Source organism: Gallinula chloropus, assembly GCF_964237585.1.
Source record: "Gallinula chloropus genome assembly, chromosome: 11".
In the NCBI taxonomy this organism is placed as follows: Eukaryota; Metazoa; Chordata; class Aves; order Gruiformes; family Rallidae; genus Gallinula; species Gallinula chloropus.
Window position 1 is genome coordinate 2,933,741 of NC_140096.1, and position 20,951 is coordinate 2,954,691.

The 20,951-nt window shown below is 55.0% G+C and overlaps 4 protein-coding genes across 4 annotated transcripts in view; 1 reads left to right on the plus strand and 3 right to left on the minus strand.

Moving 5' to 3' along the window:
* F8 (coagulation factor VIII) overlaps nt 1–2,516 on the minus strand; it is a gene marked incomplete at its 5' end in the record, with an annotated part of 28,619 nt that extends 26,103 nt beyond the window's left edge. The window contains one exon of the mRNA XM_084269326.1: nt 2,368–2,516. Coding sequence (XP_084125452.1) covers nt 2,368–2,516 — 149 coding nt within the window. The remainder of the gene's footprint in view (nt 1–2,367) is intronic.
* A 3,101-nt stretch (nt 2,517–5,617) lies between these two features.
* Nucleotides 5,618–12,299, plus strand: FUNDC2 (FUN14 domain containing 2). Its single transcript, XM_084269221.1, has 5 exons — nt 5,618–5,729; nt 6,279–6,429; nt 8,327–8,402; nt 9,531–9,665; nt 10,232–12,299. The coding sequence occupies exons 1-5, from the start codon at nt 5,711–5,713 to the stop codon at nt 10,307–10,309; spliced, it is 459 nt and encodes a 152-aa protein (XP_084125347.1). The 5' UTR covers nt 5,618–5,710; the 3' UTR covers nt 10,310–12,299.
* Nucleotides 12,300–13,021: 722 nt separating this feature from the next.
* Nucleotides 13,022–19,178, minus strand: CMC4 (C-X9-C motif containing 4). The gene is made up of 4 exons (XM_084269224.1): nt 19,096–19,178; nt 18,834–19,012; nt 17,803–17,870; nt 13,022–14,483 (listed from the first exon to the last, which is right to left on the minus strand). Exons 3-4 carry the CDS (start codon nt 17,858–17,860, stop codon nt 14,314–14,316), a joined length of 228 nt encoding a protein of 75 aa, XP_084125350.1. The 5' UTR covers nt 17,861–17,870; nt 18,834–19,012; nt 19,096–19,178; the 3' UTR covers nt 13,022–14,313.
* MTCP1 (mature T cell proliferation 1) lies at nt 19,100–19,985 on the minus strand (the record flags this gene model as incomplete). Its single annotated transcript, XM_084269223.1, has 3 exons — nt 19,590–19,985; nt 19,301–19,471; nt 19,100–19,147 (listed from the first exon to the last, which is right to left on the minus strand). Exons 1-3 carry the CDS (start codon nt 19,707–19,709, stop codon nt 19,100–19,102), a joined length of 339 nt encoding a protein of 112 aa, XP_084125349.1. The 5' UTR covers nt 19,710–19,985.
* Nucleotides 19,986–20,951: the final 966 nt, after the last annotated feature.

Here is a 20,951-nt window from a genome sequence, read left to right on the forward strand (position 1 = left end):
CATTCCTGGCTCAGATGGGAATAGAGTCCAGGGTGATCCCATGCTGGGAGGTGGCAGTGGAGCAGAGTCCCTGGCACTGGGCTGTCCACTGTTGCAAAGCTGTGCCTTAACCTCTAACTCACAGAAAGCTCAGCTCTGAGAACACAGCCATGAGCTGCCAGGGGCTGGTCCTGCTAATTCCATGGTAAACAAGGCAGAAATCCCCTGGAGCCACAAGGGATTTTGAAGGTATGCAGGGGGCATGGCTGGGAGGAGACTTGGTGGCACCCCTGGCAGAGCCTGCCAGCCTTGTCAGGAGATGAGGAGGCACAATTCAGCACAGGGATGTCTGATCCACGTGCTTCTGGCTGGTCCTCTGCACTTGAGGTCCCTGTGGGCTTCCTATCCCAAGGGTGGCTAAAGCTGAGGCAGGAGGTAAGTTCCTGGCGCCCTCAATCAGCATTGTTAGCTGCACTATCTGCTCATCTCTTGGAGACAGGAGACAGCCAAGGTAAACACCCTGTGCTGCCAAAGCACTCAAACTGGGGCTGCTGCTACGTGGCCATCAGCTCAAAGCTGGAGCTGAGATCCCTGGGGCCGTTACAATAGGTGCTGGTCCCAGCTCTGACACTGCTGGTAGGGCTGTGTTTGGGAGGAAGCGACACTGGAGTCACAGGGAAGGTGTGAGCAGCTTTAGCCTGGCGTGCCATAGTCCATTCATTTGGCAGAGCTTTCCACAAACGTGCCAGAGAAACCACTGGATACACACAAAGGGGTTTGGAGGTCCTGCCTGGAGGTGTGCCCTTGGAGACTGCCAGGAGATGCTGGTACCATGAGGGAGAACAGGTGGAGCAGAAGACACCCCAAGAACAGCTTGGAGGAGTCTCAGTTCCAGTGGCAGCTCTGCTCTTGCTGCGCTCTCCTGGCTTGCTCCTGTACGCCCCATCCCCAGCCTGGCTGTTTTCCTGAACCCTCCCCACATGGGAGGAACTGGGCTGAGGCTGCAGGGCACTGTCATTCAGTTGGGAACGGCCAGACCAGCCTCTGCTCCCACCACAGCGCACCACCAAGCCCCTCTGAAGAGGCCAAAGTGATCTTTCCCCATTTCAGGGAAGGACAAGTGACCTCAGACCACCTGCCAGTGCCCCACTCATCCCCAGGGCATGCAGGTCCCTGAATCACTCCCAGGTCAGACACAGTGTGTGAGTGTGTCATTATAAGCCAGTGCCAAAAATACCAGCATGAGTGACCTCACCTCCACCCCAGCTTAATGGCTCCAAGAGCCAAGTTAGCAGGGGCAGCGAGGGCATTAGTGGAACGGGGTGCTGGATGTGATTTCCCTACCCCAGTAATGAGAGGGGGGAACCCCATGTGACTCTGATACAGCAGTTACAGCAGCTTGTCAGGCTGGCCTGGCTCATCACCAGCGCCTGGTTTCCAGTGCCTGAGCAGAGCTCCCCCCTGCTCAAGCCACTGTGTCATTGTCCCAGCACAGAGCCTGGGGAAGGAGATGTGTCAGCAGTGCAGGGGAAGGGGGACAGTGTGATCCACAGGGCATGCAGCCGCCCATCCTTGCTTTCCCATGCTGAGCTGAGAACAGCTCATTCACAGCCACGTGTGTCCAAGCCAGGTGTGTCTCCAGACACCACCATCCTGATGCCCAAACAACACCACTTCTCTTTCCTGTGGGCAGCCTGGCTCAGGGCTCTGCCACCCTCTCAGGGAAGAAGTTCCTCCTCATGTCCAGGTGGAGCTTCCTCTGGTTGCTTTTGGGCAACCCCCCATGCTCTCCTCCCTCCTGTCCCTGTGTACAAAGACTGTTCTTTACCCAAACATTAAAAATTATTTTCATCCCTTAAAGGGGAAAAAAACCCCAGCCCTAGGAGTGTCACATACACAGAGGAGTAAATAACTACAGCTGGGTTTTACCAGGGCAGACACAGCAGAGAGCCTTTTATGTTAGAGAGGTGCAGCTAACTTCCCTCTGCATCCACCATGCAAGGAGGCACATGACCCCATCCCTTGCTGCATCACCCCGAAACTCTTGGAGCAGAAGAGAAAGCACAGGCTGGAGAACCAGCTCTTGGCTCCAGACACAGACTTTAGAGGATCACAGTAAACAGCAAGTGACATTAAACAGCGCAGAGCAGCAGCACAGAGCAGATCTGCACCCCTCTCCACAGATTTATCCCCCCTGTGCTTTATCACAGGCTGGACTTAGTGACTCCCAATCGCCCAGACACCACCCGTTCCCAGCTGCACCAGCAGCTCAGAGCACCCACTCTGCCAGGTGTCCCCATGTACCTGCCTGCCTGGACCCCATGGTTCATGCCAGGGTGGGAGCAGAGCCATAGCAGGGTGCTGGAAGGGCAATGGAAAGAGCTTTACCCGGCGGGCGCGCGCAGCGCGGGGAGCAGGTCGCTGTGTGTGTAGTCCCAGCTGGTTTCCACCGCGCCGATGTAGTATCTTCTGACTCTGCTGCTGCCCTCCCGAACCCAGCAGAGGAGCAGGATGCCACACAGGGCTCCCCCCAGCATTGTGCTTGCCGCCTGGGAACCCCTCTGGATGCAGGAGGAAAAGTTAAAAGGAAGGAGTGAGAAAGCCAAGGGGAGAGAAGAGCCTTTATCTTCTCACCCAGCTGCTGTGCTGCACGGGAGGTGGGGATTCAAAGCCAGCACCCACGGGCTCAGGATGCTGGAGAGTCTCTCCCAGGCATCAGGAAAGGAATTGCTTGAGTGGGCTCGTGCAAAGAGGAGCGTGCAAGCGATGGACTCTCCCTCTTTTCCTCTGGGGTGGCAGTGATAGGAGGAGAGGAAAAAACAGAAGGAAAGGGAGGGCAAGCCCAGCACTGAGTTCTGCTGCAGGACCCAGCTGGCTCTGTGTCCTGGCCTGTGTCCGAGCGAGGTGAGGAAAGGGAGGGTTGCAGAGGAAGGGGAATTTAGGTGCGGTCCCGACTGCAGCCTCCCCTCTCGCTGCAGAAAGGAAGAAGAGCGGGATGCAGTTACCACCCTGCAACTCAATCAAAACTGCTGGAAGGGAGGAGGTCCCAGAAACACTCTGCTCCCCTCCCCTGGCCTTCCTTGCAGTAAGAGGGGCAGCAGAGCATTTCTCCTTTCAAATGTCTCACATTAGAGGCTTCTCTGAATGATGCAGGGTGCCTGAGGGGCTGCACCTGTAGCAGCTGGAGAGGACAAGTGTTTGGGGGAATCTCACTGCCCCCAGGATGCTCTCCATGGCTACTGCTGAAGGATATTTGCTCCTCAGGCATCAGAGCAGCCCAGGTAGAACCAGAGCAGCTTCCAGGCACACACATACTTTTTAAGTCACCTAATTACTGTGGCTGATTAAATGAAGCTCAAATCAATTGCTCTCCCCCAGGCTTTGTTTTGAGTGTTGCTACTGCTGGGGTCAGCCTGGAGATTGGGGGGGGAGTGTCCATGGTCCCAAGGGGTGTCTGTTTTTTTAGTGTCTGTCATGCACTGTACTTGGCTCTTCTCCTGAGACACTGATGCAAAAACTAGCAGAATAAGCCCCAAGCCCCCAGGGCTGCTCATAGTCAGCAAAGCTTCCCCTGCACTCCCCAAAATACATCTGCAGATGCTGTCCTTGGGGTCATGCAGATAGGACACAGTGGTGTCCTGCTCAGTGCTGCTCAACCCCTGGCATCCTCGAATGGACAGAACTCCTGGTGAGCCAGAAAAGGTCTGACTTTAACATGGGGGATTTAGCATGGGGATTGCTCTTTAAGAGAAAACACTGTCCCAGGAAACTCCTTCCTTGATTGTTTCAGTGAAGAAAGGAGAACTGAATGCAGGGAGCTGTAACGAGCTCCTGTGCAGCCTGAAGGCCTCCACTCAGCTGCCCCTCAGTCCCGAGCTGGGGCTGGTGTTGGGCTTGAGCCTGAGGATGCCACTGCAGCTCCTACCCATGGGTGTCCCTGCACTGTGCTTGGCTTGTGCCTTGGTGCTTCCAGGACTGGCAAGGCAGAGATGGAAGAGCATGCAGACTCATGAGACGGACGGTTCGACAGGGAGGACGGTCCAGGATCCTGTCTGCAGGGGCAGAAGATAGGCAAGGCTTGAATGAGGAGATTCTGGCACATCCAGGTATTGCTATTCACTTTTTACAGCTGGGGAAACTGTTGCAGGGAGCAGCAGGACTTGCCCACAGTCACCTGCAAGTCAGAGAGTGCCCATGTCACCTCAGCAGGTGTTACCTGTGGTGCTCCAGCCTGGCTGTGTCCATTCACTATCCAAAATCAGCACTTCTTGGCAGGAGGGCTGGAGAACTCACGGGGTGTTTGGGTGCTCAGTGCCACTCCTGGTACGTGTTGTGCCTGCCACCAGGCTGCACAGGAGTGCTCAGCACGGATTCACCAAGGGGAAGTCATGTCTGACTAACCTGATAGCCTTCTATGAGGGCATGACTGGACAGGTAGATGAAGGGAGAGCAGTGGACATGGTCTACCTTGACTTCAGCAAGGCTTTTGACAACATCAGGAGGTTGGTGGCCCTGCCTGTGGCAGGGGGGTTTGGAACTCTATGATCCTTGGGGTCCCTTCCAACCCAGACCATTCTATGATCTCCCACAGCACCTTCACAGGCAAGCTCAGGAAATGTGGGTTAGATGAATGGACAGTGGGGTGGATTGAAAAGTGGCTGAAAGACAGAGCCCAGAGGGTGGTGGTCAGTGGCACAGAGTCTGGTTGGAGGCCTGTAACAAGTGGTGTTCCTCAGGGTCAGCCCTGGGTCCTGCCCTGTGCAATATATTCATCAGTGGCTTGGATGAAGACATAGAGCGTGCCCTCAGGAAGTTTGCTGGTGATCCAACACTGGGAGGAGTGGCTGGCATGCCAGAAGGCCATGCTGCCCTCCAGTGAGATCTGGAGAGCTGGGCAGAGAGGAATCTTATGAAATTCAACAAGGGCCAGCGGAGGGTCCTGCACCTCGGGAGGAGTAACCCCAGGCACCAGTACAGGTTGGGAGTGACCTGCTGGGAAGCAGCACTGTGGGAAAAAGACCAGTTATCCATGAGCCAGCGCTGTGCCCTTGTGTTGGGAAAGCCAAGGGCATCCTGGGGTGGATGGAGGGAGGTTCTCCTCGCCCTCCACTCTGTCGTGGTGAGGCCTCATCTGGAATAGAGTGTGTGGTGCTGAGCTCCCGGGTCAGGGCCAGGGGCCAAGAAAGGGCCACAGAGGTGCTGAGGGGACTGGAACATCTCTCTTCTGGAGAAAGGCTGAAGGATTTGGGGCTTTTTACCCTGGAGAAGACCGAGGGGGATCTTCTCAGTGCTGATAAACCCTTGAGGAGTGGGGGGGGGGGGGGGTCAGTCTTGTTTCAGTGGCGCCCAGGGACAGGACAAGGGGCGAGTGGCACAAGCCGGACCAGAGGAAGCTCCACCTGCACACGAGGAGGAGCTTCTTTGCTGGGAGGGCGGCAGAGCCCCGGGCCAGGCTGCCCGGGGAGGGGGAGAGCTGCGGAGCCTCCCTCCATCTCCGGAGACACGCCGTGATCGCGGGCAGCCCGCTCCAGGGGACCCCGCTCTGGCAGGGCCGGGGCCGGGGCTGGGGCTGGGGCTGCTCCAGGGGTCCCGGCCGTCCCCCGGACACCCCGGCAGCCGCCTCAGCCGCCTCTCCGCCCGCTCTCCCCTCCCCGAGCGGTTCCTCTCGCCGGTGACGCGGCGGGGCGTGCCGTGAGGCGGGGGGCGGTGGCGTGCGGAGCCCGGCGGCGCTATGGCGGTGCGGGGCGGAGGTAGGCCGGGCCGGGCCGGGTTGGGTCAGGTCGGGCCGGGCCGGCCTCAGTGGGTCCTCCCCGGTCCTCCCCCGTCGGCGGCGGGGCCCTGGCTCCTCCGGCCCGGCGCCCTTTCCGTGGGCAACGCGCGGCGGCCGTTACCGGCCCATCGACCTCCCCGTCGAGGGCCTGACCCGCCTCACAGCGCTCTGAGGACGGGGTCCCGCCACAGGGCTCCTCCGCCCGCCCTTCCTCAGGGACACGACCCCCAGGAGTGAGGGGACGGGGCCTGAGGGGCCCAGGGGGGTCTGGCTGAGCCCCGGGGAGTGAGTGTGGGGCCTGGAGGTTCCCAGAGGCTGTGGGGACAGTGCCAGGCCCCGCAGGCCGAGGCCCACAGGCCCCGGGGACAGTGCCAGGCCCGGCGGGCTGAGGCCCACAGGCCCCGGGGACAGTGCCAGGCCCGGCGGGCTGCGTGACTGGGCTGCCGTGGGCCTGGGGTGGCCCTGAGCGGGTGTGGGGGGGGGCTGTGGGACAGCGGTGCGGGCACTGAGCCTCTCTGAGCCCTTGCAGGTGCGAAGGAGGACTCGTTCAACGTGATCGACCTGGCAGAGCACGCCGTGAACCGGCCCTGGTGGCGCAAGGTCTTCGCGCCCAGCTCGGGCTCCAGCGCCGAGAAATACAACGTGGCCACGCAGCTGGTGATCGGAGGGGTCACGGGCTGGTAAGTGGGGTTGCTGTGGCTGCTCACGGCAGCCAAGATGCCTGTGGGTGATGGCTGGGCTTTTGGGAACACGCTGGCAGGTGCAGGGGGATCCCTTGGTGGTCTTTCAGAGAGGGTGGGTTATCCAGCTTGCTCGGCCCACAGTGCCCTGGCGTGCTCTGCTGAACTGTGGGAGGTCTGAAAAGCTGTCTCTGATGTGGAGCTACAGAGCTGAGACTCTGTCCTGGGGAAGGAAATTGCATCAGGCCTTAATTTTGGGGGTGAGATAGTTGTCTCTAACTTCTGGCCTGCAAGGGTGGTGTTGAATTTAGCACAGGCAGATGTGAGCCTCTTGGAACAAGGATGCCCTCTTCCCTGGGGATGGATGTGGTACAGGGATCTGCACTAGAACCTCTTGGGGTGGTGGCATATACTGTGCTTGTGGGCATGGCTCCTCGGGTCTTGTGTCACTTCTAGCAAGTGCTGGGGCTTGTGGCTCTGTCTGCAGCTTCATTCCCACAGCAGTTTAAGTTGGAAACTCGGTGTAATCATGCTGCTTTGCTTCTTGCTCTCCCTGTCTCTGTCTGCCAGAGGGGTAACTATTTAGAAGTGTGTGACAGATCTTAGTTCTCTGTTAAGATTTGAGTGGGTCACCTCTCTTACCCTCACTCATTCAGAAGTAAGAGCAGGTTGGTGTGTTGTTTTGCAGTGTTGATGAGAGAACTGCACAAAGTCAAGTCTGCTTTGGGGGATACAATACACTACTCCTTTGCTGCATGACTGAGCCATGAGGTGCTGCTTGCTTGAGTTCTGGTGGCTACAGTGGTGTCTGTGTGTAACCCAGTGTGGAAACTGCCCTGGGCTCACTGGGATGGAGTTAGTTTCCTTTCCAGCAGCTGGTCAGTGCTGTGTGTGGGGTTTGGGATGAGCAGTGCTGGTAACACGTGGATGGGTTAGTTGCTGCCCAGCAGTCAGGGATGTTTCAGCTCCTCGTGCTGCCCTGCTAAGGAGAAGGGGGGGGTTGCCCAGGGAGCTGGGAGAGGACACAGCCAGGACAGGTGACCCAGACTAACCAGAGAGGGTATTCCATGCCATGATGTCATGCTCAGCATAAAGGGGGGCTGGTGGGGGGAGGAGAGCACAGCTCCAGGTCATGCAGTTTGGGGATGGTCTGGCTTTGGGGCAGCTCTGAGCTGTATGGTCTGAGTCATGTGGTTCAGTGAGAAGCTGCATCGTGTGTCCCCAGCTCTGTGTGGTACGTTATGAAGTCCTGTCAGTGTTATTTACCCCTCCCTGTGCTGTCCCAGTAAAGTCTCCTTATCCCAACCCACGAGGTTTGCCTTTGGTGTTCTTTTCCCAGAGAGAGTGGCTGTGTGCTGCTCAGCTGGGGCAAAACCACCACAGAGACCAGTAAAGCTTCAGACCACTGCTCTCTGCTTGTTTTCATCATTTTCTCTCTTCTGGTGAAGGCAAAGTAAGCAGCTGTTAGGCCAACAAAGCAGCTTGCCTTGTGGTCTGCTCCCTGTGCTCCCTCTCAGGGAGCAGCAGCAGATGTGCCCCCTGATTTCCCTCCAGAGATGAGACCAGTTAAAGGAGCGAAATCCAGTTGTTGATTCTGGTGGAATCGGGTGTTTCTCGTGACTCTCTTGGGAGGTTGACATTGAAGAGAGAAAAGTCAACACTGCAAATTACTGAAACAGTAGTGAGAAGTAAAAAGCTGCTAAAGCATCACTTTTGGCTGAGTGCAACCCCTGCCTCTTTCTCTGGTTGCCCTGTGGGTTCCTCCTGAGGTTCACCAGGCTGGCTCTGAGCCTGGGGTGGTTCCTGCCAGAGGAAGGACCCTGCCTGTGGGGTGCTTGGTGAGGAGAGTGTGTGTCTGGTATCTCGTTCTCCTGACTGGATCCTGGTTGATTTGTAGGTGTACTGGATTCATCTTCCAGAAAGTTGGGAAGCTGGCAGCCACAGCGGTGGGAGGTGGCTTTTTCCTGCTTCAGGTGTGTATGAAGAGCGGTGCAAAGCTGTTGGAGACCCCTGCTGCTGGGCTGAAGGGCTGCCTGGTGCTAATTGCCTGCTGGGGCACGTGGGGCTGGTTCCCTGCTCTGCCAGGAGCTCGGTGTGGCTGTGCATGGCAGGGGGGTGTTCCCTGGGGGCACAGAGGTGGGAGCAGAGCCGGATCGTGCGTGTAAACCTAAGGGGTGCCAAAGGTGCTGCCTGCTCTGGGTTTGCTGACAGAGGCCAGGCTGGGCACAGGGGAGCAGAGGAGCCTGAGGGAAGCAGGTGTCAGCCTCTGGCTGTGGCAGACCCCGCTGCTGCTGCTGCTGCTGCTGCTGCTGCTTGCAGGACTGTCTGCTCAGAGCTGTCCTGTGCCCGCAGAGACCGTGTCCCTGACAGGACAGCCCTGGGTGTCCAGAGGGGTTTGTCCATGTCTGTGATACGCTTCCTGTCGACCTGGCTACCTGAGGAGTCAGGCCAGGACCTGAGGAGTCAGGCCAACGCCAGTGGGGCATTTTGGAAAGCATCTGTGAGGAGAGACATGGAGATCTCTGTCTCCTGCTTTTCAGAAAACCCTGGCACTGCTCAGATGTGGACATCTGTGGGCAGCAGAACAGCTCTCAGCCCCACCTCAGCAGTCTCACTCCTTTGCTTCTCAGGACCTGTCTCTCATGTGACTTGTTTTCCCTTCTCTTCTGGCTCTGCTTGTTCTGCTGAAAGTTAAAAACTTGCTCTGAGCCTGGAGAGTTTCACTGCTGAATCATCCTGACCAGATAAAATATTTAGAGAGGAACAGGCTATTAATAACTGTGTCCACTGACAGCAGCAGGAGAGCTGCAGAGGCCCAACGACAGCCGTGACAGTTGTGAGGGGGAGGTGATGCCAGTTCTGCATTTGAGAATAGAGGCTGAAACAGGCTGAGCTACACTGTGAGCCCCATGGTTTGGGGCAGATGTGGCAGGACTGTTCATACAGCTGCAGGGGTGGTCCCTTGTCCAATTTCTCAGCCCACCAGGCTGGTGTGTGGGAGGGGGCTGTGGTCAGGGAAGGGGACTGGGCCAAAGGGGCTGTTGAGCTGTGGTCATGCAGGAATTCACTCTGGGAACTTTCCTTCCACCTCTCAAAACCAGATTGCAAAACACACAGGATACATCAAAGTGGACTGGAAGCTGGTGGAACGGGACGTGAACAAAGCCAAGCAGCAGCTGAAATTCCACAGCAGTGGTTCCAAAATGTCTCCAGAAGTGAAAAGCAGAGTGGATGAGGTGAGAGAACTCTCCCAGGTCGTGTGCAGGTGCTTTAGCTGGAGGGACAGCAGCAAATGGGCTTGACTCCTGGGCTCTTACATACCTTCTGTTGTGCTAATACAAAGGGGGAGCGCTGCATGACAGCAGAACTGGAGAGGTGGTAACACTGTTCATGCCAGGGTGGTTTCTAGGCATGGCACTCTCACCATGTGTTGTTGCAAATTGCTTGGGGTTGGGAGAAAACATGCTGGAGTTGTGGGGAGAAGAGTCTGATGAGAACCTGGGGCAGGATGGCCTGGTTACCCCAGACTCTGCTGGACCCTGATCTGACATGTGGAGTCAGCAGCAGTCTGGGTGTGCTGGTTATGGGAGAGCCCTGGAGTGTGTAGGCTTGGACTGCAGCTCTCCCAGGAGCTGCTCTGCACTGGGACCAGGATTAGGTAGGACACTCTCCCAGACCTGAGCAGTGGCCTCTCTCCCAGCATCACTCACCTTGGAGAACAGCCCATGGCATGTCTTAGGGAGAGAGTGGGTGGGTGACCTCCTGTTGCTGAACATCACAGGTTCTTCTCTCCCCTGCTTAGGTGATCATATTTCTGAAGAAGAACGTTATCCTGACTGGAGGATTTGCTGGAGGGTTCTTGCTCGGAATGGCATCCTAGAAATCGCTCTCGACTCTCCCTTCGTGTCCAGCCTCCCCTGCCCTCCTCTTCTGCTGTTCTTAGAAAGCAAAGAATGTTGCCAAGAGGCTCAGTTCCTTCTCTTCCCAGATCCCAGCCCTTGTTTTTTCCAGCGCTGCTTCTGATCACCAACTTCTCTGTCTGGGCTGTGAGGTGCCGGAATCATTTTGAAAGCTTATGGCTCCTGGTGTATTCCTGCAGTTCCTTTCCCCACCAAATATGCCCAGTCCCAAATTTTATGATGAGTTGCAGCCTCATAAACATGTAGTGGCAGAGAGAACTCTTAGATATGCTTCTCAGGTGCCCAGAGCAGTTACATTTACCTTTGTTTGCCAGGTTATGTGTGCAATAGCTGCCAGCTCTTCACCACCATGTAGCTAGCACCCTCCCTACCCTGGTACCCAGAAAGCCTGTGGCTCCTTCTGCACAGAGATGGTGTGTGCAAGCAGAAATGTGCTTGGCTGTGCTGGGTGGCTGCAGAAGTGTCAGGAGATGGCTTGGACTGTGGTCCAGGCAAAGGGATAAGGAGCGAGCTCATGCTGTGTGTGGTGCTGGGGTTTTTCCTGTCCCCCCCCTGCCATTGCTGTGCATTGATGGCTGCTGGGCTTCTCCTCTGCTGTTACTCACACTCCTTGCTGGAACTGCAGCACTGGCACTGCTGGTGGAAGCTGAGCACTGTGGGTGACTCTCAGGGCCCTTTCCTCATCGTGTGTTCTGAAAGTCTTCGAGCTTCACGCAGTGCAGAGCACCTTCCTCACCGCCAGCTGACTGCCCGGCCCCTGCCATGTGCAGAGCCACTCTCTGGTGGGCAGGCTTCCAGCCTGCTTGATCTCTGTGGGTCAGGCTGGCAGGGTGTGTGTCAGCTGTGCACTGACTGTAAATCACCTTGGGCCTGAGACTGGTGTTTCTAGGTCTGTTGTGGCCGCCTCTGAGCACTTTGGCATTGGTGATGCTCTTAGAGCTGGAACCGTGTGGGGTGGGATTGAAGCTGGGAAATGTTCAGGGTTCGTTGTACCGGCCCCGGGGTCCTTTGCCAGCTCTGCTGCATTGGAGGATGTGACATCTGGAGTCCTTTACCTGCCTCTGCAGAGCATGAGCGCCATCTCCCTGGTGTGTGCAAGCAACTGAAAGGACAAAACTGCCAGGAAAGCCAGGTTCTGCTGTGGTAGGAGTGGCTCCTTTCTATCCTCCATGCCTTGGTTGTGGTCCTTCCCTCTTTGCTTTTTCCTTTTCCCTATTTTTCTTTCCCCCACAACTCCCTGCTTGCTTAATCCCATCGGCTGCAGCCCTTCTCCCACTGGGAAGCAGCCTGGACGCAGAGCTGGGCTGGTTTTGGACAGCCTGTCCCAGCAGAGGGGTGTGCAGGGCAGAGCTCGGACCTACAAGGGGAAATTACCCCAAGAAATACCAGTAATCCTTTAGGGGTGGTTTGTGTGGGCTGTGGGGGGCAGGCAGGACGCTTTCTGGGGTGCAGGGGGCTTGTGTGATGTCTGACAGCAGGTACCTCTAGGGGTTGTGCCCAGGATTGTTTTGTTTTCTAATGTGAGAGGTGGCTGTTCCTTCAGCAGGAAGGGTTCTGCTCCACAGGGTCCTGACTTGCTGCTCCTGGAGATGGAACTAAAACCCCTCAAGTGCTGCTGGAAGGGAAAACAAGTGAGAGAATCACTTTGAGTTTGAGGTGACCGTGGGTACACGGTGCTGGGCCAGTGCTGGGCTCGTGGCTGATGCTGGTTGATGCTGCACTGAAGGTGTGATGCTGACCCAGCCTCTGTGGGGCTGTGTTTTTGGGTGCCAAGATGAGGTGTTCCCTCCCCACCCCTGCTCTCCCTCCCCACCCCTGCACCCTTTGGTCTTGTTCCAGCAACTTTTGGTGTCCCACTCTTAAGAATGTTTGAAACACACGAGGCTTTCAGGAGGTTTTTATATATTCTGTGTAAATGCTTGAAGTGGTATTTTATTAAAGAGTTTTGCTCTAACAGCTGCTGTGTCTGAGCTCTGTTGGGTTTGGGGAGCCAGCGTGGTTTTGCCTTATGCCATGTGCAGTGTTTGACCTGTGGGAACAGCCACAGCTACAGCCACAGCCAGCCTGGTGGCACAAGGCCACACCAGTCTTCTCTCTCCTCTGCAGGTGACCACAGAGAAACTTTGCCTTGATAAACCCCTCTTCATGGTGATCCTGGCACCAACCACCCACGTTCCCAAAAGGTGGGATGCTTCTGGGGCAGGAGGTGATTCTGCTGCCAGGCTGGTTTCAGAGCCTCCTCGCAGAGCAAGATTGCTCCACCCAGGTAGCCATGGGCAGTGGAGACAGGGCTTTTCTTCTTCATGCACACAGGAGAGGCTGATGTCTTTATTAGTGGCTTGCTTTCTACTGCTCCTGCTGAGGTAGGGCAATAGGGGAAAACAAGCTCCTCAGGTGTTTGAGCTGCTTCTCAACACCGTCCTCACCTTCCCCTACTTCTCAAGAACACAGAACCCCTGTTTTTCCTTCAGGGGTTGTTTTGGAGGGGTAAAAAGGATGGGAAGGGGAAGTGAAGGCTCACCCTGAATTACTCAGATTCTGAGCCCTCGTCAGGAATACATCAAGCAGCTTCTACTTAACCACCAGTGGAGCACTGGACAGGACCAGGCAGCCAAAGCTGCCCAGCTCACAGCTCAATAACCAACCAAACTGAGACAGCACTTTGTTCCAGTCATTTATTTTGTATCAGGGTAGTTCAGAGCAGTGAGTACAGATGGTTTGCCCTTCCAGGCTTCAACACACGTTACTGTGCCTAGACTACAGCAGCCTGTTCATAGAAGCTGTGGTTCATGAGGAAGTTGTACTTGATCACAGCACAAAAGTCCTTTATGCCTAGATCTAACTGCAGTTAGTGGCCTAGTGGGTTTGAAGTCTGATATTTAGGTGCCTCGTAGTGGACTTGGCTCCCACTGAGGTGCCTGGACTCCTGCTACAGGGGATGGAGACAGGCAGCTCCCAAGGGTGTTGCTAGAACGTGTTTACCAAGCTCTTCCTACAGGTCACAGGAAATTCTGCTGCGAGAGCTTCTGGAAAGCCATCTCTCTCTCTGGGCTCTGGACACAGCCAGCTTGTGAGTGAGTCTAGGATGCTGTGCTGAAAACAAACATCTACAACTGCTTGTTCAGTAAGCAGCACCTGCATCAGTCCTTGGATCTAGCCCAGGGCTTTGTGCCAGGCCTCTGGGTACCAGCAGGGTTGGTAACATATTGCTTAAAGGTGTTCAATCCTACATAAATTTATAAATTTTATATCAACAGTCAGATCTCCCAAATTAATATTGCTTTTTTTTTAAAAAAAAACCCTCTATTCCTGCAGCAATCCCTGAAACAATGTCCTTTGTCATGCAAATAGCAGCGTGTAGGAGGTTCAAATACAAAGTAACCAAAAGTCTGTCCAGTGGGAAAGTGAGGCACTTAGGCAGAGCGACTTCCAGCCACTCGTGATCTATGTGACCTGGGAACAAGCCCCAGGCCCCATTCCCATTCTTGAGCTAGAACCACTGGACAGGGAAATGTTACCTGGAACTACTGTGGGATGGCAGAAATAACCTTTGCTGTGTCGAGATGGGCTCGGTTCCTGTGTCACCTGTAAACTCTCTTCACTCTTCTGAGCTCACTCCCTGTACCTCTCGCTCCAGAAGCCAGAAGAACTTGGTTGCAGTTCTCCACTTTGAGAGCAGCGATGGACCAGGCTACGGCAAAGCGGTCGGGAAGGAGCAAGTGGGAATTTGTCACAGACACAGGCGCGACGCAGAGACAATGTGGGTGATGTTTTGGTACAGAAAAATCAAGTCTCTTAACCAGGCCATCTGTTGGTACCACGTTAGACTTTTTGGTGTGCCAGGCAGGGTGTTCCAGGAGCGATCTGGTGTTCCTGAAAGTCTAGAGGTGGCTTGAAAAAAACAAACCACACGCAAGCTCTGCAGGTGAGTCCGTGCTCCAGCACCTGCTGGAGCTGCATCGTGTTACTGTGGTGATGGGGGAATCGCTCCTGAAGTTGCCTTAAGCTTTTCTCTCTCCCTTTCCTCCCTCTCAAACCCTGAACAGCAGATGGATCTGCCCTTGGCGTAGCGGGCGCAGCACTTGCGCATCTCCTGAAGCACGGCTTCACACTTGGACTCCAGGTAGTTGTTCACTGCAAAAGAAGAGAGAGACACACTAAGTCTGCAGAAGGGAATGGGGTTTTGTTCCCCCAGAGGGGAACAGGTTTTGTCCCCAGAGGGGATGCTCAGCCCTGCAGCATGTTTCTGGGGGAAGCAAGAGCTGCCTACAGGTGTTTCATGGCTTTCTCTGCTCTACAGAAACCTGGGTTTAGTTTCAGCTCTCCAGAGCTGTGCAGAGGCAGGCAGCCTTGCTCTCATGGCTGGGAGCCCCTTCAGCCCCCCAGTTCTGTAGCCATCACATCTCATTCCAGCAAGATGAGGTTTCCCTTACTGCTGCCCTCTGATCCTTTCTCTACCCTGTGCACCTTGAAGCTGGATCTCATCATCCAGGGTCTTCACCCCCACTGCCACATCACTACAAGGTTTACAGCTGAGCATCCAGAGAGGATGTTACATGAACAGTCTTGGTACAAGCAGGTGCATGTGCATCCTCAGCACTGCGGGGTCTGGAAGAGGAAGGGGTGAGGAGCACAGCTTCTTGGTGGCTGCTGTGTGCAGGCTCCAGCCCTGCAGCACAGCCAAGCAGGCAGCACGCTGGCAGGAATGCTCAGCCAGGTGCCAGTGACAAGGCCACCTTCCACACCAAGGTCCCACCTCTAGCTCAGGAGGTCCCTTAGCAACACAAGGAACAGCTGCTACTTAAGCACCTCTCCCTTCCCTACCTGTGTGTCTCCTCTTGGACACTGCTGGAGCTGGGACATGGGGCTAAAGGAGCTCCTGGGATGACTGAGGTGAGGCCTGTGTGTGGAGCACAGCTGTGCCCACCACACTTTCTGCATGTTGCCTTAGTTTCAGGCCCAGAGATTTCACAGCACCAGCAGGCTCAGGCACTGCAGGCCCCAGGGGATTTGTCTGGCACCCTTGCTGCCCTAGAGCTCAGCTGGCTGTGGTGCAGAGCCCACGGTGCTTCACGGGGCTGCCCTCAGCCCCGTTGGGTGTGTGAGCACCCCGGGTCTGTGGCTGGAATGAATAGTGACCTGTGTGTCTGCACAGAAGTGCAGGGCCTGCAGAGCTGCCCACTCTGCCCCTGGATGGGCTGTGGAACCACCACACAGCCCCATCCCCCTTCTTTTGTTTTTAGAGACTAAAAGAAGCACCAGCAACCCACGGTGAGACAAACACAGCACCCACTGGGGAGCCCAGAAAGCAGAAGTTAACAGCTACATTCTGGTTAACAAGCAAGCCAGCTCCCTGATCACCAGGCTATAAATACCCCAGCTGGGCTGGTGAGTGACCTGTAACACAAGCACAGAGGTCACCTCTCAGAAAAAGGTTTTGTTTAAGCTACTGCTGGCAGCCAAGAAGGCCTGGCAGGCCCTGGGAGAGGAGAGCTCCCCTCCCTCTGCCATAGCCTGATGATGATGAGCGCTCCAAGGCTCTCCTAACTCCCTCTACCTGTGCAGATCTGTTTTTAAACCAGCTCCAGGGCATGCTGGTGTCAGGGACACATGCCTGCAAAGCTCAGGGGTTAGTCACACAACAGACAGCACAACACAGAAGAGATTCACAGTGGGTATTCAGTCTCACAGAGGCAAGATCTTTCAGAACAAGGACCCACTCCAAAACCAGCCTTTGAAAAGCCAGCACCTCCCAAAAAGCCAGCACCTCCCAAAAGCCAGCATCTCCCAAAAGCCAGCATCTCCTAAAAGCCAGCATCTCCCAAAAGCCAGCACCTCCCAGAAGCCAGCACCTCCCAGAAGCCAGCACCTCCCAAAAGCCAGCACCTCCCAAAAGCCAGCACCTTCCAAAAGCCAGCACCTCCCAAAAGCCAGCACCTTCCAAGCCCTGCTTCTGCCCTCCACGCTGTGTACCCTGTCCTTGCACATTTGTCACTCAGGCTCCATACACACCCTCCATCACATTCATTCTTGCAGGGAAAATGCTTTGCTGTGGCAGCAGCTGCTTCCTCTGTGTGACTCAGCTGTGTCCATGGCCCAGCAGTGCTGTGACACGACTGCTGGAGCTGTGCTGGACAGTGGGGTGCCAAGAGCTCCTTTCCCAACAGTCAACCCTTGGGATCAAACCTCTACACAGGTGGAACATGGAATAACCTCCCCAGATGTTAGAAAAAGAGCTTTGCCACAGCTGGGACCACAGCAGGTCAAACATTAGCTTTTAGGTGCAGTCACCATGGAGACAGAAGGGGGTCCCTTCATGGGAGAACACTCCAAGCCATGAGGACAGTAAAGGGGATTGTCCCAACAACTGCTGGGGACACAGAGGGGGTGGTTGAGCCACTGCTCTGAGCTGAGCACAGCTTCCAAAAGGCAGTCCCAGCAAAGACACACACGTGCCAGTAACTGACTGTTGCTTTTCCCTGCTTCTTCCCAGTTGGTTTTCCTCCTGTGCTCCTCCATGGGCACTGGTGGTGGTGTGTCACCTGCACAGAGGACAATGACAGCGCTGCAGCTGGCACAGCCAACCCTCTGCCTCACCAGCAGGACCACCTCCTCCCTCCCTGCTGTATTTTAGCCAACCTGCCTGTAGGCTTCAAATAAATTAAAGGCAGGAAGGAGTGGCTGGGGAACTGGCCTGGCTAATTGTAGCCATGGTGTCACCAGCCACCTGCCTCCTTGTCCCCTAATGCCATGTGCTGGTCCCAGGTGAAGCTCAGAGCACGCTGGCTCCATCAGGTTAGTCAGGAGGAACTCTTTCCCAAATGGCTGAGCTGTCCTGGCACAGGGGAGTGTTTTCTCTTGCTCATTCCATAAGGCAAATCCTTCTCCAAGAAGCAACCAGAATTTTTCATTCAAAACACTGTCCTTTGCACCCAACCACCCTGCTCTCCCCAGCTGAGGCTCCCAAAACACATCATCACATAACGTGAGGTCTCCAGAGGGACACCACCACCTCATCACACCTCCAGACCACATCACATCCACCTAACCCCATCCCTGACAGAGACCTGTAGGACCTGCTCTTACAGCACCCCTGGAGCCTGCAGCTCTGCAGGCTTCTCATCCAACCCAAACACTACCTACTGTGGAAGAGAGCTGCTTACAATGCCTCCCTGGCCACAGCTGAGCCCCAAGCCTACAGGTAGGATCTCAGCATGGAGAACACCACGAGGTAAGCACAGTGTTGCAGATACAAATGCTGTACTCATGGTGTCTTGTGAGTTACAGCCCAGCAGGAGGGACAGCATTAGAGACTGAACACTGTGATTCTGTTTGCTTTGCCAGCAGTGATGCTGCTGTGCTTGGGTTCTTCCTTCTCAAGGTGAACAGGGTTAAGAGAGTTCAATTCCACCCCAAAACCAAGACACAAGAAAGACAAAACGATGCTCAGTACCTTGCAAGCATTTCTGTATTTCACAGGCTTGTTTCTGGCAAGGATCCTTCTGGGGCATGTTCAGAGAACTAAAATGATAGGAGAACGTTACTGTAGAAACAAGGTGCAGGGGCAGCAGGGCAAGACTCTGCCTCAGTGCTAAGGCTCTAGAGAGCTCCCAGATCCCCTCTCCCTCACAGTTTGGAAACCATCTACTGCTGCTTACAGACACCTGCCAACATAGGCAACAATTCCCTGGGGCTGGCTAAAGGAGGAGGATGTGGACAATGCACATGGGAAGCTTTATGTTGCCAGGTTTGAAGGCCTTTTCCTTTTCTCTGCTCAAAACGTGTCCTTTTCCACTTGGATCCACAAAGGCTCCAGGAAAGATTCAAATTAGCATGGCTGACTAATTTGGAACAGGTCAGAGCCTCTAGACCTTCTACTGAAACACCCATTTGTGTGAAAGCCCTCTCTGGGAGCTCTGCACAGCCATGGATTTGGCATTAGTCATATCACTGCAGCCACAGGAGGCACTTAAACCACCACAAAACCAACCAAAGAACACACATTGGTTTTGTATGTCCTGTAAAGATAACCAGGAGGGCTTTTCTCTTCTCTCCCCACAGGAGAAAGTCTCTTGGAAATCCCCCCTCCTGCCAAACAAACACCCAAAGAGACTGGAGGACAGCTCCATACTGCTCAAATCCCTAGAAAGTGGGACTTCAGACCCTCAGTTTGACTTTCTGCAGTTGTGACACCTGCCTCTGTGATCCTCCAGGACAGACCAAGAGATGAGCAAAAAGCTGGTGGCACTAGTAGTTGGATGGGAGACCTCTACAGGAAAGCACCACTGCTCCTGCAAGTGCTAGTGGGACTCCAGCTCCCTCTGAGGCACAGGTCAGCTCCTGCCCCTGCCCAGAGCTAGGGAGATGCTGCCTGTTTGATGAATTTAAGGTCATTCACCAGCCCACAGTGTTTTTCAGCATCGCTGGGGCATCGGGTGCAGCATCCTGGCCAAACTCCACTTGGGGCAATTACATTCTGCCTACCTAGAACTCTCCCTGACGTTTCACTGGGACACAACACTCCTCTTCACTGCCTGTCCTAAACTCTCCTGTGATGTTGCTGTGTGTTAACTGCTCCCACCTCAGAGGTGGTTGCATTTCAGTGGAGAGAGAACCATTTATTGTACAAAATATACAAGGACATCTTCCTAGAGCCACTGCTCCTGAAAGACAAAAACTCCAGATTAAAGAACGGCTGGAAATAAGCAGAGCACAGTTCAAAAGCAGGGGTAACGTCTCCACATACCATATTAATCACCAGGCACGAGTTTAAGCAGCAGCTCTTCAACACCACCAAGCTGTAAGCGACAAGGAAAAGTTCAATACGTCTACAGTTACTGCGGCTGAGCTAATGGACTTCAACAAAAGAACAGTCCTTTGTCGTCCCTCAAGGATCTCAAATGACTTCACAAACAGGCATGACTATGGCCTATTGTTGCCACCATCCTTACCATGAGATGGTGCTCTATCTCCCAAACGCGAGAGTTACTATCCCTGTACTGCTCACCCTGGGACAGCTGCCACATATGAGGCAGCCGGGATGGGGGGAGCTGGCTGGGTCGCAGCGCCTCACCCAGGGGAACCTGAACTCTTTGGATCCGAGCCCTCAGCATACCTTCCTCCTGGGGTAGGGGAAAAAGAAAAGAAGAGTAACAAAGAGAGCAGGCAGTTACTGGCAGGGCAGCAGAGGCACCCGCGCTAGGGAAGCCACGAGGGGTGGGGAGCTCGAAGGACACTTGCCTCTTCCGCAGCCACGAGCCACGTTTTGCGGTGCTCATCGCAGTAAACACCCACTCGCCGCACCCACAGGCGGACAGGGGGAGTGCCAGGCCGCCCTCCTGCTGCCAGCCCCTCAGTCATCTCCGCGTCTCGTCCCGTCTAGGTGGGCGGCACGGACCCCGCCGGCTGCACGCACGGGCTCTCTACCTCCCGATGCATTCGCCGAGACAGGTCTGCAAGGCACCTCTGGGTGGGGTTTTTGGGGGGGTTGGGGGGGTGTGACGGGCTGTGGGTGATGCTGAAGGGTCCCTAAGAGTCAGCTTCTGACACTAGGTGGTGCCTAAGGGGACTGAGACGTCATGGCAAGTGGTGCATTGAGACAGGGGTGCTGCGTGGCACTTGTAAGGCATTCTAGGGCGAAAGGTGCTATCGGTACCGAGGTGAAACCCTGTGGAGGGAGGATTGGCTTGGCTTATTCCACTAACAGTCCTACTAACAGTCTTTGTGTCAAGCAGGGAGACAAAAACTCTGCTTTGCAGAGGAGTCCCGTGGCTAACGGTGCTTTAAATCCCAGCACTGGTGGCAAGAGGTGGGATGGGCTCAGCAGGGAGCGCGGATGGCTCTGGAGACACAGCGCGGCTCTCCCAGCTTGCAGAGCTGTCAGTGTGAAGGGTCCTTCATCTCATCTCATCTCTCATCTGGCAAAGAGGAGGCAGCGCTGTCCATGGGTAGACCAGCTTCTTGTGAACAGCTCTGGGGCGGTTGTGTGTAGTTCGGCTTTTAGATGGTTACAGAGAGCCACCGGTGCCACCAGGGGCAAAGGAATTTTGGACATTGAGGTGGTTCTTCCTACTGGATTTTTGTGTTTACCAGCAAGTTTGTCTGCATGCCAGTTAGATCAAGCTGAGCCATGAGCAAATGAAGGTCAGGGGAAAGGATTTTTCTCTTTGAACCCTAGAAGAGGTAATCGAAACGGTACAGACAGTCTTCATTATTTATCTAGGTTTAAAGTAGAAGAGAATTAAGCTGCAATATAGGCAACATCCTCCTGCTAGGAAGCAGCTGCAGTATTCCTAGGCCAGTGAAACACAGTGGTCTTCTGAAAACTTGTAAAGTTATAAGGCATATTTCAGACAGGTTCAAGAAAATCTGGGTACAAAATAAAGTAGGGAGTCAGGGAGAGAAAAAACAAGTTGTTACACATTGGGGTACATATATCACAGGAAACACACTTCCATGTTGCCTTCTAGATCTCACATCAGTGCTTCTCTACCTGTTTTTGAATCAAAGGATCACTGAGCCTCTGTGAGGACAAAACCCCAACCCTGGGTCAGCCTGAACAGCTCTGCCCCAGCGTTTGCATTCCTAACAAAGGAAACTTGG

What these genes read in the sequence shown, in the direction of transcription:
- FUNDC2 (XM_084269221.1), top strand. An exon ending in ATCGGAGGGGTCACGGGCTG is followed by an intron (nt 6,430 to 8,326) that starts GTAAGTGGGGTT and finishes GTTGATTTGTAG; the next exon opens with GTGTACTGGATTCATCTTCC. An exon ending in GTGGCTTTTTCCTGCTTCAG is followed by an intron (nt 8,403 to 9,530) that starts GTGTGTATGAAG and finishes TCTCAAAACCAG; the next exon opens with ATTGCAAAACACACAGGATA.
- CMC4 (XM_084269224.1), bottom strand. Translation starts at nt 17,860, where the DNA reads ATGCCCCAGAAGGATCCTTGCCAGAAACAAGCCTGTGAAATACAGAAA. An exon ending in AATACAGAAATGCTTGCAAG is followed by an intron (nt 14,484 to 17,802) that starts GTACTGAGCATC and finishes CTTCTTTTGCAG; the next exon opens with TGAACAACTACCTGGAGTCC.